Raw genomic sequence first — 14,985 nt, 5'->3', positions numbered from 1 at the left:
AGGTTCGTGAAAATCAACAGGAAAAAACAGAACTCATGTAGCATGAAAATAGAAATCACAGTATATGCGAGGGTATGCTGATATATGTCGAAATTTTCCGATAAAGTTTACCAGCATTAACCAGCATACTACATTATGCATCCACATGACGTAAGTTTCTGACAATCAATTTCAAAACACCTACAATGTCCATTTGGTCTTCTATATTCATGTTATGTGATCAGTCTATTTACATGTATGCCAACACACAAGACTTGTAGAGGGCCAATGGATTACCATTTCCAGACAAAAAGTACTTTGCTTGGGCCAGTCTTGTCAAGTCTCCGTCTTCTTCAGGAATGACCTGTGAATCAACCAGAAAGTTAACCAGCACCTCGCTTTCCTCCAATGTCAGGTTTTCCACAGCCAAGTGCTTAACACCACCGTTAGAGACCAGCTTCTTGGCAAAAACATCGTCAAACTGGAACTGCGTGGAGTATGGATCAGGCTTGACCAGTCCACAAACCGCAGGAATAGTCTGATCGAATTCACCGTGAATACCAGAGGTGGCCATTACCACACCACCCTTCTTGAAAGATCTGAACCCACTAGCCAAGTCAGTTATGAGACTGGCCAACTGGAAATCACCGAAGTAAAGTGGCTCGTTGGAAGTGTTTCTGTAAGCAGTGAAGGGAGTTTTTGGGAAGGCTGACAAATTGTCAACAGTCAAGTACACAGGGTACTTGACCTGTTCGCTCAAAACCTTCACTGCAAATTCCAGAACGGCGCCCGAGTTCCACTTCAGCTTTTGCGAACGCGCTAATTGGAGGAACTCATACAATGAGGTCTCTGGAGTGACATCACCCGTTTTCCATGCGGACAAATCCTGGTTCTCCAGCTTGATCTCCTTTAGTTCTTCCTCGTTACCTGTGCGGACTTTCTTTAACAACTTGGCGTTGGCCATCGGCTGCGAGTACTTCTGCGACGTTTGGTCAAAAACAAAATCCGATGATCCGTCCAACAAACTGTCCAGATTTGTAAATGGTATCACAACCGAGCCTTTAGTTTTGGAAAGTGCTTGAAACTGAGCAATCGCAGTAGATTTGCCAACTCCAGAATCACCGGTAATGATCAATCTGTTTGATTTTGAGCTAGTTTCGACACTGGAATTCAAAAAATCCCACAACTTACCCGTCGTGGACTCTCTGATTACAGACAAAGGCTCAGGGTGGATTTCGTTAAACTGAGTCTTCTGGAAACTTCCAAATCTGTAGAGCGTCTTGAGGATGTGCGAAGGGTATCTGACCAATGAGCCAAAAGCAAGGGTTCCATCCTCGGAAATAGTCAACTTTCCCAAGTCCTCCAAAACAGCGGCATCTGCCTTCTTGTGCAGGTTCGAATGTGAAACAGCATCCAGGAAATACTTGTTTGAACCAGGACCTCTTCTCTTCTTTCCGCTGGAATTCTTGTTCTTGTAGGATTGTTTCTGCTTAGCACCCTTGACTGCAAACGCAGAAGCCGTCGTCGAAAAGGACCTAACGCACGGTACGCTCAGGTGAAGCCTTAAGGACATCTTTTATGCAAGTGTGGAAGGTTGTTGTGGCTGTCTGGTCTTGATCGTTCTGATGGACTAAAGTATTTTAAATCGATAGTGTCGGCCAGAGGTTTGCGCCGGGTAACTGCTTGGGTAGTGGGATACCGAAAAGGTAGTGTATTCAGTTGAGAAACTTCAAAGTCACGTGTCAGCTAAAACCCTGCAAACCTTGTTTTAGTAGGCGGGAATTAGCTTTCGAAACACCGCTATTGTGCATTTACAGGGCAGACAGGAACCTGGTAAAAACAGACACGATCGAATTTGGACAACGGCTTTCCGAAAACTTTTCACTTTTTCCGTAAGCAGGATTCAACTTACCTAGTACAGGCTAATTTTGTCCAAATTCGCTGCTACCTGCAGACAGACACGGCTTTAGTGCCTGGTCCAAAAATTCTTCACAGGGCGTTGCCTAGGAGATTCGGCATGCGTATACATGAACATCCCGATGAGTATGAGACGGTTTTCCGACTAAGGAATCTCACTAGAGGGGATTAGGCAAGGTATTGGCTCAAATTAGCAGTAAATATTGTGAACAATTAAAATCCAAACTTAGCTGTTCACCAAAACTTTGTTTGGGTCCAATTCGCCACTGGCTTAAAACCAGCCACTCAATGTGGTACTAAAAATCCGGATTGCGCAGGCGCAACATGCAGATGTGACGTCTCCAGTTTCAAAGCACCCTGAACACCATTACTCTCGAATGTTCCGTCTTGTGACTCGACTTCATAGACTACACTGTAATGAGGATTTATGTTTATATTTATTGATAAACATGAATAAAAATATATTATATTATACCCGCACTCAAAGAGAACAGCTAGAAACAAAGGCAGAAAGAAATACCACAAGTATTGTGTTGTTCATCTCGCCCTGTGTCCGCTGCATTAGAAGAAAGAAAGAAAATTAGGGGTGGGAAATAGACAGAAGCCCACTTTGGCATTCGATAACATCGTTAATTAGGATTCGTTGCAGAAAGAAATGGCGACCATGATGGAATGGTACCACGCGCTTGTAAACAGAGTGTGAACAGAGTTGGGGCAGGGATTCTTTAAGCAGCAATCTTCTTGGCCAGGGTCTTGACCTTAGCAAGGTACTTCTTGTAACCCTTCAACTCCTCAACAACCTTCTTGACAGGGCTCTCCTCCTCGACCTTGTTGGTCTCAGCCTCAGTGGCCTGAACGGCTTCAGAGGTGGTGGCCTCGGTCTCCTGGGCAGTCTCCTCAACTGGGGCTTCAACTTCAGCTTCAACGGCTGCTGGAACTTCTTCGACTGGCTTGTCAGACATTGTTTTGATTGTAGTAGATAGGAAAACACGAATATATCTGAAAAGAAAACAAGAAAATATGAATATTACTAAGGGGCAAACAGAGGAGTATTTATAGTGCCTCCAAAAAAAAAGAACTTCCTCCATAAACAGTTTAAACTCAGACCTTTGCTAACGGGATTGCATCATTCTGGGAGTCTTTCGCCGTCCTCGGAATTGTGAATATTGTTGATATCGCAGGTCAGATGCAGATATTCGGAAAACTCGTTCTTCTGTAAGAATAATGGCCAAGTAGAATTTGTTGTTAAAACAGGGGCGTTGCGCGCTTAGGACGGTCAGCGCCTGCCAATGACCTGAAGGGGGTGGTAATTACATTAAACGGTCGGTGTAACTCCATGCACACGGTTTCGAATTCTTGTCGATGAAACCTAAAAATTACGTGTCGAAACTTGCTTACGGAATTGCACACAAGGTTGGCAAGACATATATCTGACGCATTTCACCATGCCTCAAACTATTCCTAGACTTACATTACTCGGCGTTATCAAAAGCCCGCCGTGCTTTCAGTTCCAGATGGGTGTCAAACCAAAAATACCATCACGCAATTCAGGTATTCACTTCCGGTAAAAGCCTTCACCAGATTTTCTGAAAATATGACTACTCTCCAAAATCGCCCAAAAAAACGCGAATCACGTATTATATGAACATATAGGATGAAAAAAAAATGTTGAGAAGATAATGGATCCTAGGAGGTTCGAACTCCTGCCTCTTTCGAGATCCGATCTTGAGTCGGACGCCTTAGACCACTCGGCCAAAGATCCAGCTCAACATGGCAGGATTTGTTTTATGGTGGTGGTGTCCCGCTTAATTGGTCAGAGCACTAATCCAAAATAACATTATTCGAATAGATATTGAAACGTCATTTTAGACAATAACGTTGAGAATTTTGACTCTGGTAGGTATGGCCTCAGGCTTGATTGAAGGTTTCAGAACGAACCAGGAGTGACTGGGTTTCATGCTCGCTCAACGTGGATTTTGAAGGCAATGTCATGCCGAGCGTTTGCGTATCAGTTAAGTAAACCCGTAAAATGCGAACACAATGCAAGCCATGTAGTTTAAAATAGCTTGATGAGAACAGAAATGAAATGCGGTGTTCATCTTGTAGGAGAGGCGCGGGCATTGTCCTTCTTTCGAGGCTGTGCCAGTAACGAGATGACCATATTCAAATAAAAACAGCAAAGGGCGTAACTCAAATTTCAGCTCCGTTATTCAAAGACACCATAGCACAATTCTCTTCCTTTTAGTTGCTCTTTGCCGATAGAGATATAAGTCTGTAAGCGTTGGGTTGGACCAGCGGCATACCTGTCTCCCAAAAAGCATCTGCTCGATGCGACTCCGATTGATGTGAGGCACATCCTTGACGCTTAGGCAATGTGTGCTATTATGTGCCTTAATGTGCTACTGTAAAGTCCAGGCTGAAACTATTGGAATATTATGCTACCACGCGCAGAAGATGTGAACATACTTGCACATCAACTGTAAGAATACGTGGTCCTTTTGGTCCTCGTATTTACGGGTAGAAAAATCGTACGATTCTTTTACAGTTTAAACCCTTTTTTAGGGTTTAATCCGACTTATTACGTCAGTAATAATTCTAGGCTCGAAACAAACTTCCTGCAGATCACAATAACCACATAAAATGGAGCTGCGAACAAAATATTATTTTCTATGTTGGTTTTTAAGATTGAATAAGTTACCCGGTGACGCACAAGTGCTTAAAAAGGGATGAGTTCCGAATGGAAGGGCACGGTGAAAAATTTACTAAATCTGCAGGTATTGCCGAATTCGGAAAGACTACCTCAATATTCGAGCTTCAGAAAAACCTACCGAAATTTACTGAATAGATTTCGATGTTCATTTTCACCATCAGATGATGGCGATTGTCTGAAATAAAAGAAAAACGGACCAATTAACTTTTCTGAGCCCAATCTATGCAACGTCGATCTAACTGCACAAAGCCTAATAATATTAGATGACCGAAAACCCACACTATGTAGATCGTACGTGCCTGCGTGCTTGGAGCGAGCATTAGGTTTTTGCTGGGCGAAAATCAGGCCGATTAAGCTTTTTTTACCTACTTATAATTCCTTGAAAACATTTTACTCACCGCGGCTCAGTCAACTTTTTAGCACGTAGGAGGCACTGCTTGGGCTTAAGCCTTAGAGGGCTTTTTAACTTTTAAGCTTGGGGTGTCTTCTTGGTCTGGGATCTGTATGCTACAAAATAATCACTTGACGCAGTCCAAAGAGTCTTTAGCGATCTAGACCATACGCATTTGTAGCAAATGAAGGCCGGAATGGCATTGCCGGAGTTTATATTGAATAGATTCTGAGGCCAGCTCGAGAGTTATTCGAGTGACAAAAAATTTGCAGTCAATCGGTCTGTGAAATAAAATATATAGTCCTGAAATAAATTCCATTAATCCGTAAGGAGCGATCCACAAGTTGCCAAAGGCATCGTGCCCTCTGACTCCTTTAAAAGCGTGTATCTCATAATGCATTCGTATCCCTGACTTTCGATCCAGAGATGATTTCCTTCAGCCATTCGTTCTAGGCTGTTTCTATAGAATGTGGCAGTGTAATGTGCTTCGAGCGCTCGTCAAACCTTAATCCGGTGGTACCCCAAAACCTTAAGTGATGATTTGGCTGAATGAATAATGACATGCGTTAAGGTCATAATGTCATAATGTGAACGAAGTCCTTTTAATCTTCTCATCATCCTCACTCTCTTCAAAAATTAGTCTCGTATCGTCAAAAAAGCCATTATCCGCAAAATAGCTGTCGCGATGGTTATCTGTCGCGTCCAATTCGTTGCTTGAGGACTCCTTGTATCCAACGAAAACAAACTTGGATATTGTCCTTACTTCCAGAATTGGAGCATCGTAGGTCGGTATTCTGGGTATCGTCATGGTTTTCGCATCGTGTATTGGTGCTGAGGAGATCGTGACGGCCTTAGTTTTGCATTGCTCTCTGGATTTGGTTTCAATGTCGGTGGATGCAGGAGCGGGGATTGTATTTGTTGTTGCTGTGTCGGCTTCGCTTTGTTCTTGAATATTTCTTGATGACGAGTCAATAGAAAGGGCCTGCAGTGCCAATTGATAATCGTTGAAGGCTGAATTAAGCATTTCCGAAGAGTCTTCAAATTGGTCCGCGCTCCTCAATGTCAAACTATCCCCTTCATCCTCACCAATTTCCCGTATTTGTTCATCAAATCCTTTGCGACCAGCGTTGCCTTGCTGGACTGAATCAGGGCCAATTTCTGACACGGTCTCCGCGTTTTCCTGGAGTTTTAACATGTCCGCCGAGAATTGATCCGGAACCAGCATGGAGTGTCTCTTGGACTTGGACCGATTCCATATGTTGGAATTCCGCTTCTTCTCTGAATATGTGGGCGATCTCTTTATCATGATCGGGTTGGTTCTGATTGTGAGGTTGGATGGAATAAGATGGAATAAGATGGAAGGGGGAGCGAGGATGTGGTAACACAAGTCAAGAAGAAATCTGGCGTCTTGGATCTTATCTTAACATTCGATGCGTTTTCCCACACTTCAGAATTTCACAATTCAGAAGCTTATTTCGTGGTTCTGCCTGGCACGACCCCCCCTTCTCGGCTATAGGACCGGGACAGATTTACGACTAAATGTGCTGGGACTACAGCGCAACTCATGAAATATACGCATTTAAGGGAGATTCTGTAATTTTCTTTGCATAACTTTGATTAATATCAACACTAATGATTCAACTCTTGTAGGTACCTCTTTCTTTATAGACTACTTGAAGAAAAACCCAAACACAGGTAGTGTATTCTAGCCTGAATCCACCGCCACACGACTTCGCGTCAGCAGCATCTAGATGCGCCCGTGGATCTTGCAAAGCAGCATTGTTTTAAATCAAAATCCGATAGAACCCTTCACAGCGCCATAGAATGAAGACTGAAGCAAGAATATACGAAGAAATAGATGCTGCAGTGGCATATATCCAGTTGCAGACTTCCACTAAGCCCAAGGTGTTGATAGTTTGTGGCTCAGGGTTAGGCGGCATCAGCAAAGTCATTGACAAAGAGTTGACAATTCCATTCAAAGACATTCCAAACTGGGTCCAGTCTACGGTGGAGGGCCATGAGGGAAACCTCGTTTTTGGCAAACTCAATGGCGTGGACGTGGTAGCAATGGTTGGCCGTCTGCATTTCTACGAGGGCTACAGCTTCGAAGAAACCACTCTGCCCATAAGGGTATGCTCTGATCTCGGAGTAGAGTCGATGATAGTCACAAACGCAGCCGGTGGAATCAACCAGACGTATAACGTTGGCGATTTAATGGTGATTAAAGACCACATTAACTTCCCTGGGCTATGTGGATTTAATCCTTTGCGTGGGGTAAATCTGTCCAGATACGGGCCTCGGTTTCCAGCTACGTCAGACGCCTATGACGTGAAAATTCGGGACTTAATCAGACAGAGCAATGGAGTGGAAGAACTGGTAGAGCAAAGCTCTCCATTGAGGTTGGCTGGACGCAAAGTCCATGAGGGCGTATACACGTTTGTCAGTGGACCCTCTTATGAGACCAACAGCGAGGTTTCCTTGATCTCCAGATTAGGAGGTGACTGTGTTGGCATGAGTACCGTGCCAGAAGTGCTCGTTGCAAGACACTGTGGTCTAAAGGTATTCGGACTAAGTCTCATCACTAATTCGTGTAACCCACAAGATGTCACTAGTCACACAGAGGTTCTCATGCATGCGAGCATTGCGTCTGCAGACGTGGAGAAGCTAGTTACTGCACTGGTAAAATTCCTATGATGCATAGTGTGCTGTCGAAAAAGAGGTCAGCGTTTGATAAGCGCGTGCCATGGCAAAAATAGTTGGAGGTGGCAAAACGGAACCTTGTTCCTCCCTGCTCACATACATTTCTTTTTATATAATGTATGTATATGCAAGACCAAATGATGTTATACATACTTGTGTGATTATCATGTACATATGCAGTAGAGAATTTTAGGAACTTCCCCCGGCGATGCTTTCCACATGAGATCACCTACAGTCTGAACTTTAGGTTCTGATCAAAATTTCATTTCTTTAAAGAGTGCAAACGTCGCTTTGACTTCCTATCTTTGACTTCCTGTCTTTGGCTTGATTCAACTATTTCTGACAGTTTCTGATCTCGCTAACGGGTAGATACTCCGTACGGATAACCATTTACTAGCCTTGATCTGCTCGGGCAATATTTCATCAGGTTCGGTACATTCCGAGAGATCGTCCGCACTTGATCGAATCCTTGAGTTGAATTCTTGATACAGAGTCCGAAATCTATCAGCTATACCCTTTGTGCTGTGAAGAATCTGTTTCGGCTTTTTCATTGGTTTTTTTTGTTCGTTTGGGATTCGCTCGGGAGAGGAGAAAGCTTCCTCTGGATTAATACAAGATACAGACTACTACGCCATGATTGTCTTAGCCGACACGTGGATAACATGCGGCCGATGTGCTTCATTGATGGGAAATTTCGAACAGTCCATAAAATGCTTTGATCTAGCGTTACATCACCAACCCAACAACTTTATGGCGTTAATTGGACTTCTGTCCGGTTTGAAAAACCTCGACATAGTGCAAAATACGATGGAGAACACGACCAAGGCTATAGACCTGATATCACGGTTTGTGAGCCAGTTTCCTGAGTTGAGCGAATTTCCTTCGATCTGGAAGGAATCTGCTGAATGTTTTGATAGACTTAACATGCTGGAGCAGACAAGTGTGTCATTAGGCAATGCGATAAACCTGGATCCAAACAACCCTGATTTATGGCTTCTTTCCTCCAAAAACATGGTAAAGACTGGTAACCTCACTGGAGCAGCTCAGATACTGCAGCAGACGATGATGGGACTGCCATCCATGAACCTGGGATCCAAGTTGACGTGGGAACTGACTCAGAAATGCCATCTCCAGTTCGCTAACATTGCTTTGCTCCAACAGGACTTGGCAAAGACAGCACAAGAACTTGAGTTGGCGTTGAGTTTCCCCAACTTTGAGATCTCTCAAAAAGACGAATATGCAAAAATATGGCACACTTTGATAGTATCGCATATCCACCTAGAAAATCCTGACCAGGCATGGTTCACGCTGGCCAGGGCGGAAACTCTGATTGGGAAGCATTACCAGCTGGAAATATTAAAAGCATTTCGGTGCGTATTTGAAAGAAATTTCACGGCGGCAGTGGAGATTCTAATGGGTTATACAATGATAGGTCATCAACGCAGTAACGAAAAAGAAGAGGAAGAGGAAGATGGTTATGATGAAGATGAGGATCAGGAAACAGCTGAGCAATTGTTCTTGGTGAACTTCCTAATGGGATTTGTTCTTTTCAATCTTAATAAGCCTCAGGAATCCTTCGTTCACGTTTCCAGACTCCTAGAGAAGTCTCGTGACTATCCATTATGTTGGTTACTCATGGGCAATCTCTATCTTAGCCTGAGCCAGTTGGAAGATGCTATCACTGTTTTCAACAGGTTGGTAAAACTACAAGGAGATGATGTATGGACGAAGAGTTGTGTTGCTAAAGCTTGGGAAGGTCTGCTATCGATATATGAAAGATGTGATCGTGCTGAAGATGTTGCGAATTCATGCATGCGTTGCTATCAGTTGTATTCTGAGTTGGGCCATCATGCATTAGCCAAATTCTACTTCGATAGGTTAGCAGAATTGGCGACTGGCTCCAAGCTCAGACCTCTGGATATGCCAGTACTTTCGGCAAACTTGCTTATGAACCTTTTGGTGTTGCGTCCATTGGAACTTAACACCTGCACTCCTCTAGATATTCCTCCTTCAACCCCACCACTCCAACCACAGCAAATGTTATCAACAGTCACAAGTCCAATCCACCAGAATAACGGTGGTGTCTCTACCCCTACTCAAATGCCATTAGGCCCAGTTGGAGTTGTTCCAGCTCCCATTCCTACGCAAATTCAACCTCTTCAGGTACAACAGATTCAGCACAATGTTTCACGCACAAACAGCATCACACCTTCAATCGAGCCATCGCCCTACCAAGTTTACTCGACTCCAATGACCAACAGCTATTCTCCACACATTGTGAATTTGCCAATCATGTTTAATGATAAAATGATGACTCCTCCCCCGCAGTTTGGTGCTTTCACTATTAAGGGGTAGGATTAACTTTAACCCCCAATGAACAGCATTCCTACAGCGATCGTACTTTGCTAGCTCCAACAATCAAGAAAAATGGGCGATCTTCAATTTAACTATTTTCTTGTAATGAACCCCCTGATTTTGAATATTATCTAAACTTTTTCTTCGGTTAATCTGAGTTGCCACTCTGTACAGCTAGAAAACGCACATATCCCGCACTCCGTTTCCCTTGTCGTTCTGTTTTGAACCGGTATTTAGTCCCAAATAAGCATTCGAGATGGCCGGTAAAGCTTGTTTAAAAATCTTATATTTTGTGTCATGTGAGTTACGGAACTGTGAGCTACAAATATTATCGACTTATTCCGAGTATACATGGGTTTTTTGACAACCAGTATGGCACCATAGTCGCGCACTAGGGCTTAGGCTGGGCTTTGCCCTCACGTCCTCGCGCTAGTTGCCAATTTTTTAGAACCAAAGTGTAATGTGATACGGCTGTACAGACGCGCCTTTGCTGAAGGCAATGCTATTGTAAACGGGCAAAAAGGCCACACTTTGGGCCTCTCACCCCTCCCCCCGTTCTTCTAGACATTCAGCCTGCGCACACTACCTTGTCCCCCAGAATCATCGCAATTAACTATAAATAATAAAAGCCTCCAAAAAAAGGCATGCATGCATGCATGCATGAAATATCAAGTCTCATCCTACTTCTGTGACGCACTACAAAGCAAGCTTGCTGCACTCGTAGCATGAAAATGCTTTTTTATCCTCCAAGAGCGCATATCCGAAAAAGGGGGCGTTAGATTAGCAGCAAGTACGTCATTAAGATTTTCTCTGGGAGGCTCAATACTGGTCACCAGAAAAGAAAACATTTTCCGCTGTCTTGCTTGTAATATGCGTGCTCGACTCTGGAATATAACAGCGGAAAATTGATTGGGGGTGTACAGCCTACGAGAGAGAATGAGCTATGGATGCTTGCTAGAGAAGGTGGCTCATTTGTAAATATTAAGTGGAGTTAATGTTCATGTTCAAAAAAACCATCTTATACACATTTCTATATAGTAGTCACCCACGAGTAGTGTGGCAGCATACCATCACTGAGAGCCATGCGACTCGAAGTTACTAAATTAAGCGAAATTATGATCTCTCTGAGCAAGGTCTAGAATCATCACGCTTTAACAAATTGCTTGAAGTTAACGATCAAAATGCATTTAAGAAATCTAACTATTCTCAATTAGCATATTCGTTGAACCAGGGCTGATATTTCGATCAATTGAAGACCCGTCAATGCCAAAAATTAAGGGCACTTCGAGGCGATTAATGCAAAAAGGCAAAAATTCAGGCGTTGTGGACCTGTAAGGTGAACGTACTCGTACATAATAGTTTAAGAAGTAGGGTGAGGTTGCATGAACTGAGCCATCACACTAAGGAATTTCTGCGTGAATTGAAGGTAGTAATTAGATCATTTGGTTTAGGTGGTTGTGCATTGGTTGAAACACGAGTGTGCAGGTAACTGTGCGCAAGTCATTAATTAGTTGGTGATAGGGAATGTATTTGGTTAGTGCAAAGCTCGTTCAAATAAGTACTCTGTTGATATTGGGATGCTATGGGGATAATTACAATATCAGATTGGTATTTATTTGACCCAATCGGTTAAGTGGGTTAGCCATTCGACGGAATTGCAGACAAGAGATTACTAAAGGCAAGTAGAAGTAGGTCCGGTATTGGTAATCTGTTGACCATTAAACTTGAGTAATTGGTCTTTGAGTGCTAGTCTTAGACTGATATCTATCAGCATGCAGTTTTAACACTTTACCTTTGCGAGCCTTCTTTGAAATATATCGTGTTGGTCAGTTTCAAGAAATAAGCTTTCCCGTGTTTTAAGCTTTCATTGTAAAGGCGGGACTCTTTATATGTTTCATTCAGGCACCCACATATAAATTGCGGCATAATTATAAGTCACATACTAGATATCCCGCTAAAATGCACCTTCTGGCCGGTGAGTCTAACATCTGCCACGTGTGTCAACATGCTTCAGGTCAAGTTGCAACTGTGCACCTACATAATTTGTTCGAATACCGCGTTGAATATACACGGAAGCTTGAGAAGCTGAAACAGCATCAACGCGATGGGAAAGGAAATCGTCTGTCTGGAGTGTCCATAGTTCCGTGGATATCTTGGCAATCTGACAAGCATACAATTAGAGTCAGGTATAGTCAATATATTATGTAGTAAGGAGGCGTTTTATTCGGGGTGTATGTAAGAAAACAGATATGCACCTCAAGCCACAGGATGCATTGCGTACAAAAGATGCTTAAAGGTACATCACGGATATGCGGATTCCAAGAAACCTTATGTGGGTATGTTCCAAAAACCGGAGAAGAGTGGTCTGTGTCCATCAGAGCTGTAGCTTCTTCTATTTGAGCTACGTTTGCGGGAGTGTGGACTGCTTACATGTTGTATAGCGACTGCACGATTCCTCCAACTATAATGGAGCCTTGCAAACTCGTAGCACCCCTCCTAAACTGGAACTCCGGAGCATGTGGACAAAATTCAAAACAACTAAAAAATAACGTACACCAATGATCACCGTAATCGCCTGATCCAGATGGAATCGCAGGATTGCACAGTATGTTAACCAATTTCTCAGTAGCAAGTTTGAACCAACCGGGATGAGCGTATGCATGACATCAATATTCTGGGGGCTTGAAGAGACTTCGTTTCACTAGTTAAGCAGGCCTTTCTAAATACTATGCGCGATTCGAACTTTGCCGTTGAACCATATTTATCGTTCCGAGATTTTACTCAGGCCATTACGCTTTGGTCAGTGCAAATAGGTAAAACCGCAAGGTAACAAAAGCCTCTAGTGTGCGGTTGCCCTGGTGCTTCCAAGGGCTTTGAGGGCTGGAGTAAGCATGCTCTCAGTTGCTGTAGATATGCGACTTCTGTCACCATTTATTTTGCATTGACTCAATCGATGAACTTGACAATCGTCAGATAATGCTAAGTATAGAACATGCCTTTGGTGAAATTCTCATCTCCTGGCTGCATTTCCCAGATGGGCGAAAGTTGCAAGACCTGCCAAATTTTGCACATGCCTGCGACAGTTCATATCTGGTACGCAGTATATTGTCATCAATATTTGACGTCTGGACTTAATCTTTGTCGCCGCAAAATATCGAGGCGTTGCGTATACATTGTCAAAGGTCTCGATATTATCCGTCGGAGTTATCCACCTATATCGGGTGCATGTCCTTACCGGCATACCCGGGTTCACCTAAAAGAACCTAGGTGTTCAACGTCGAAGAATAGTAAAAGCAATTATATGGTACGGTCTGTTTCACAACCAGCGCAAGCATAAATATGTATGATCAAAGTATCAGATTTAAATTTAGGATCCACACTTAAGGCGAGCAAATCCGTTGAACATCATAGGGACTGACGTTTTTAAGGTTTGAGGACCAGGTCCAAGTGCACACTACCTCTACGTAGCTAAACGCTTGGAAAATGCTGTGCATCTGGCATCATTCCTTATATTCTACCCACTATTCTTCAATCGGAGAAAACACCAGGTGTCTGTTTCGTAAATATTTTTGCTTATTTCATTTGGGTCCCCCCTTCTGCATTTCTTGACTTCTAAATAAGGTCCACAGGGGGTACATTGAGTCAGCTGTTTCAAATCCAAAGTTGGGTCCAAAGTGTTGAATTAGGCGCTCGGCTCCATTCGGCATTAACACCAGAGGCATCACTAACCGAAGACCAAAGCGCGTGAAACAACACAAAGCTTTATCGAGTTCTACGTTTTAGTGCTCCAGGCAGAAGCCCGCATCTTTGGGGTTCGGTGTTTGGGTTAACCCGTCTCCACAGCAAAAAAAAAAACTTCCCCAGTTCATCCTGCGTCATTAGACGCCGGAACCAAAAGCCAAAGTCAAGCAGACCCAAAAAAGCTTTTCGAGGTTTTCTTTGATAAAGAATCGGTTAACCACTACATCTACAGTGCTGAATTCCTACCACAATACTATGGAATCTTCGCAGAATGCAATCGACGGCTGGATGGATGACTATCGAGCCAACTCCATTGGCATGTCAGTGGAGGCGGTGGAATTAGGTCTCATCAGCCACAGCATGCGCCACATCTCCGAAAAGCAGATGAATAGATGTGACGTCAAATCGGACTTGGATGATATCAGTCTTCAGCTGGCTAGAGTGTATGTGGACTATTCCGATGAAGACAAAAGAGACATTGATGCGGAAGCTGAATGGGATGCATATTCTTCTATGGAAGAATGTTCCGGAGACAGTGCTTGCCAAACACCGCGCACGTTAAGCTCAGTACCTATAGGAGAAAATGCAATAACCAAAGAAGACGGCAATATTTGTCTGTTTCGAATGCATGAGGTTCCAAAGCGGTTGAATCCACGTTGTTTCCAGTCTCATCGTGTCTCTCCAGATCAACTTGGCAAGGTGCATGTAAACCCTGCATGTCCTGATTCGGCTGGTTCCCATGAATGTACTGCTACAGCACGCCGAAACTCGATGGAATATAGATATACTAGAATTGAAGATGATAAAGTCATGTGTCGGTTCTGTTACCGTCAGAGATGGATTTCAAAGGAAAATCTCGAGATGCATTTGACAATGGCCCATGGCATCGCGTTCCCGGAAGATGGAGATTCTTGTGACTGTTTGTGGTTGCCCCTTCCCACACAACTGTTTCAACAAAATCCAAGAAAGCTAAAGAGGATGCATTGCAAGTGCCCCAGTTGTGGCGGGTGGATCAGGCTAGGTTTTCCAGAATCACTCCCTGAGACAAACACCACGGTTGATACAATCTCGAGGCCATTTGAGGTAATGGGATTGTATACGAACTACTTCGAACACATAATGAAATGTTTGCAATAGCGGAGGTGAAACGAAATTTGCGCACAAAACTAGACCTATATTCCAAAATAGTCCA

At 43.5% G+C, this 14,985-nt stretch overlaps 7 protein-coding genes across 7 annotated transcripts; 4 read left to right on the top strand and 3 right to left on the bottom strand.

Moving 5' to 3' along the window:
• Window positions 1-229: 229 nt before the first annotated feature.
• KUCA_T00002424001 (uncharacterized protein) lies at window positions 230-1,552 on the bottom strand (the record flags this gene model as incomplete). The annotated part of the gene is made up of 1 exon (XM_022602675.1): window positions 230-1,552. The coding sequence occupies one exon, from the start codon at window positions 1,550-1,552 to the stop codon at window positions 230-232; it is 1,323 nt and encodes a 440-aa protein (XP_022458456.1).
• Window positions 1,553-2,621: 1,069 nt separating this feature from the next.
• Window positions 2,622-2,858, bottom strand: KUCA_T00002423001 (uncharacterized protein; the record flags this gene model as incomplete). Its single annotated transcript, XM_022602673.1, has 1 exon — window positions 2,622-2,858. One exon carries the CDS (start codon window positions 2,856-2,858, stop codon window positions 2,622-2,624), a length of 237 nt encoding a protein of 78 aa, XP_022458455.1.
• Window positions 2,859-5,577: 2,719 nt separating this feature from the next.
• Window positions 5,578-6,303, bottom strand: KUCA_T00002422001 (uncharacterized protein; the record flags this gene model as incomplete). Its single annotated transcript, XM_022602672.1, has 1 exon — window positions 5,578-6,303. One exon carries the CDS (start codon window positions 6,301-6,303, stop codon window positions 5,578-5,580), a length of 726 nt encoding a protein of 241 aa, XP_022458454.1.
• A 518-nt stretch (window positions 6,304-6,821) lies between these two features.
• KUCA_T00002421001 (uncharacterized protein) lies at window positions 6,822-7,691 on the top strand (the record flags this gene model as incomplete). Its single annotated transcript, XM_022602671.1, has 1 exon — window positions 6,822-7,691. One exon carries the CDS (start codon window positions 6,822-6,824, stop codon window positions 7,689-7,691), a length of 870 nt encoding a protein of 289 aa, XP_022458453.1.
• A 639-nt stretch (window positions 7,692-8,330) lies between these two features.
• KUCA_T00002420001 (uncharacterized protein) lies at window positions 8,331-10,052 on the top strand (the record flags this gene model as incomplete). The annotated part of the gene is made up of 1 exon (XM_022602670.1): window positions 8,331-10,052. One exon carries the CDS (start codon window positions 8,331-8,333, stop codon window positions 10,050-10,052), a length of 1,722 nt encoding a protein of 573 aa, XP_022458452.1.
• Window positions 10,053-13,044: 2,992 nt separating this feature from the next.
• Window positions 13,045-13,389, top strand: KUCA_T00002419001 (uncharacterized protein; the record flags this gene model as incomplete). The annotated part of the gene is made up of 1 exon (XM_022602669.1): window positions 13,045-13,389. The coding sequence occupies one exon, from the start codon at window positions 13,045-13,047 to the stop codon at window positions 13,387-13,389; it is 345 nt and encodes a 114-aa protein (XP_022458451.1).
• A 659-nt stretch (window positions 13,390-14,048) lies between these two features.
• KUCA_T00002418001 (uncharacterized protein) lies at window positions 14,049-14,930 on the top strand (the record flags this gene model as incomplete). Its single annotated transcript, XM_022602668.1, has 1 exon — window positions 14,049-14,930. The coding sequence occupies one exon, from the start codon at window positions 14,049-14,051 to the stop codon at window positions 14,928-14,930; it is 882 nt and encodes a 293-aa protein (XP_022458450.1).
• Between the last annotated feature and the right edge of the window lie 55 nt (window positions 14,931-14,985).

This window comes from Kuraishia capsulata, genomic scaffold (assembly GCF_000576695.1).
Source record: "Kuraishia capsulata CBS 1993 genomic scaffold, Kuraishia_capsulata_scaffold_3, whole genome shotgun sequence".
Taxonomy (NCBI): domain Eukaryota; kingdom Fungi; phylum Ascomycota; class Pichiomycetes; order Pichiales; family Pichiaceae; genus Kuraishia; species Kuraishia capsulata.
Note: the sequence above shows the minus strand (reverse complement) of the source record. Positions and strands in the feature narration are given on the sequence as shown.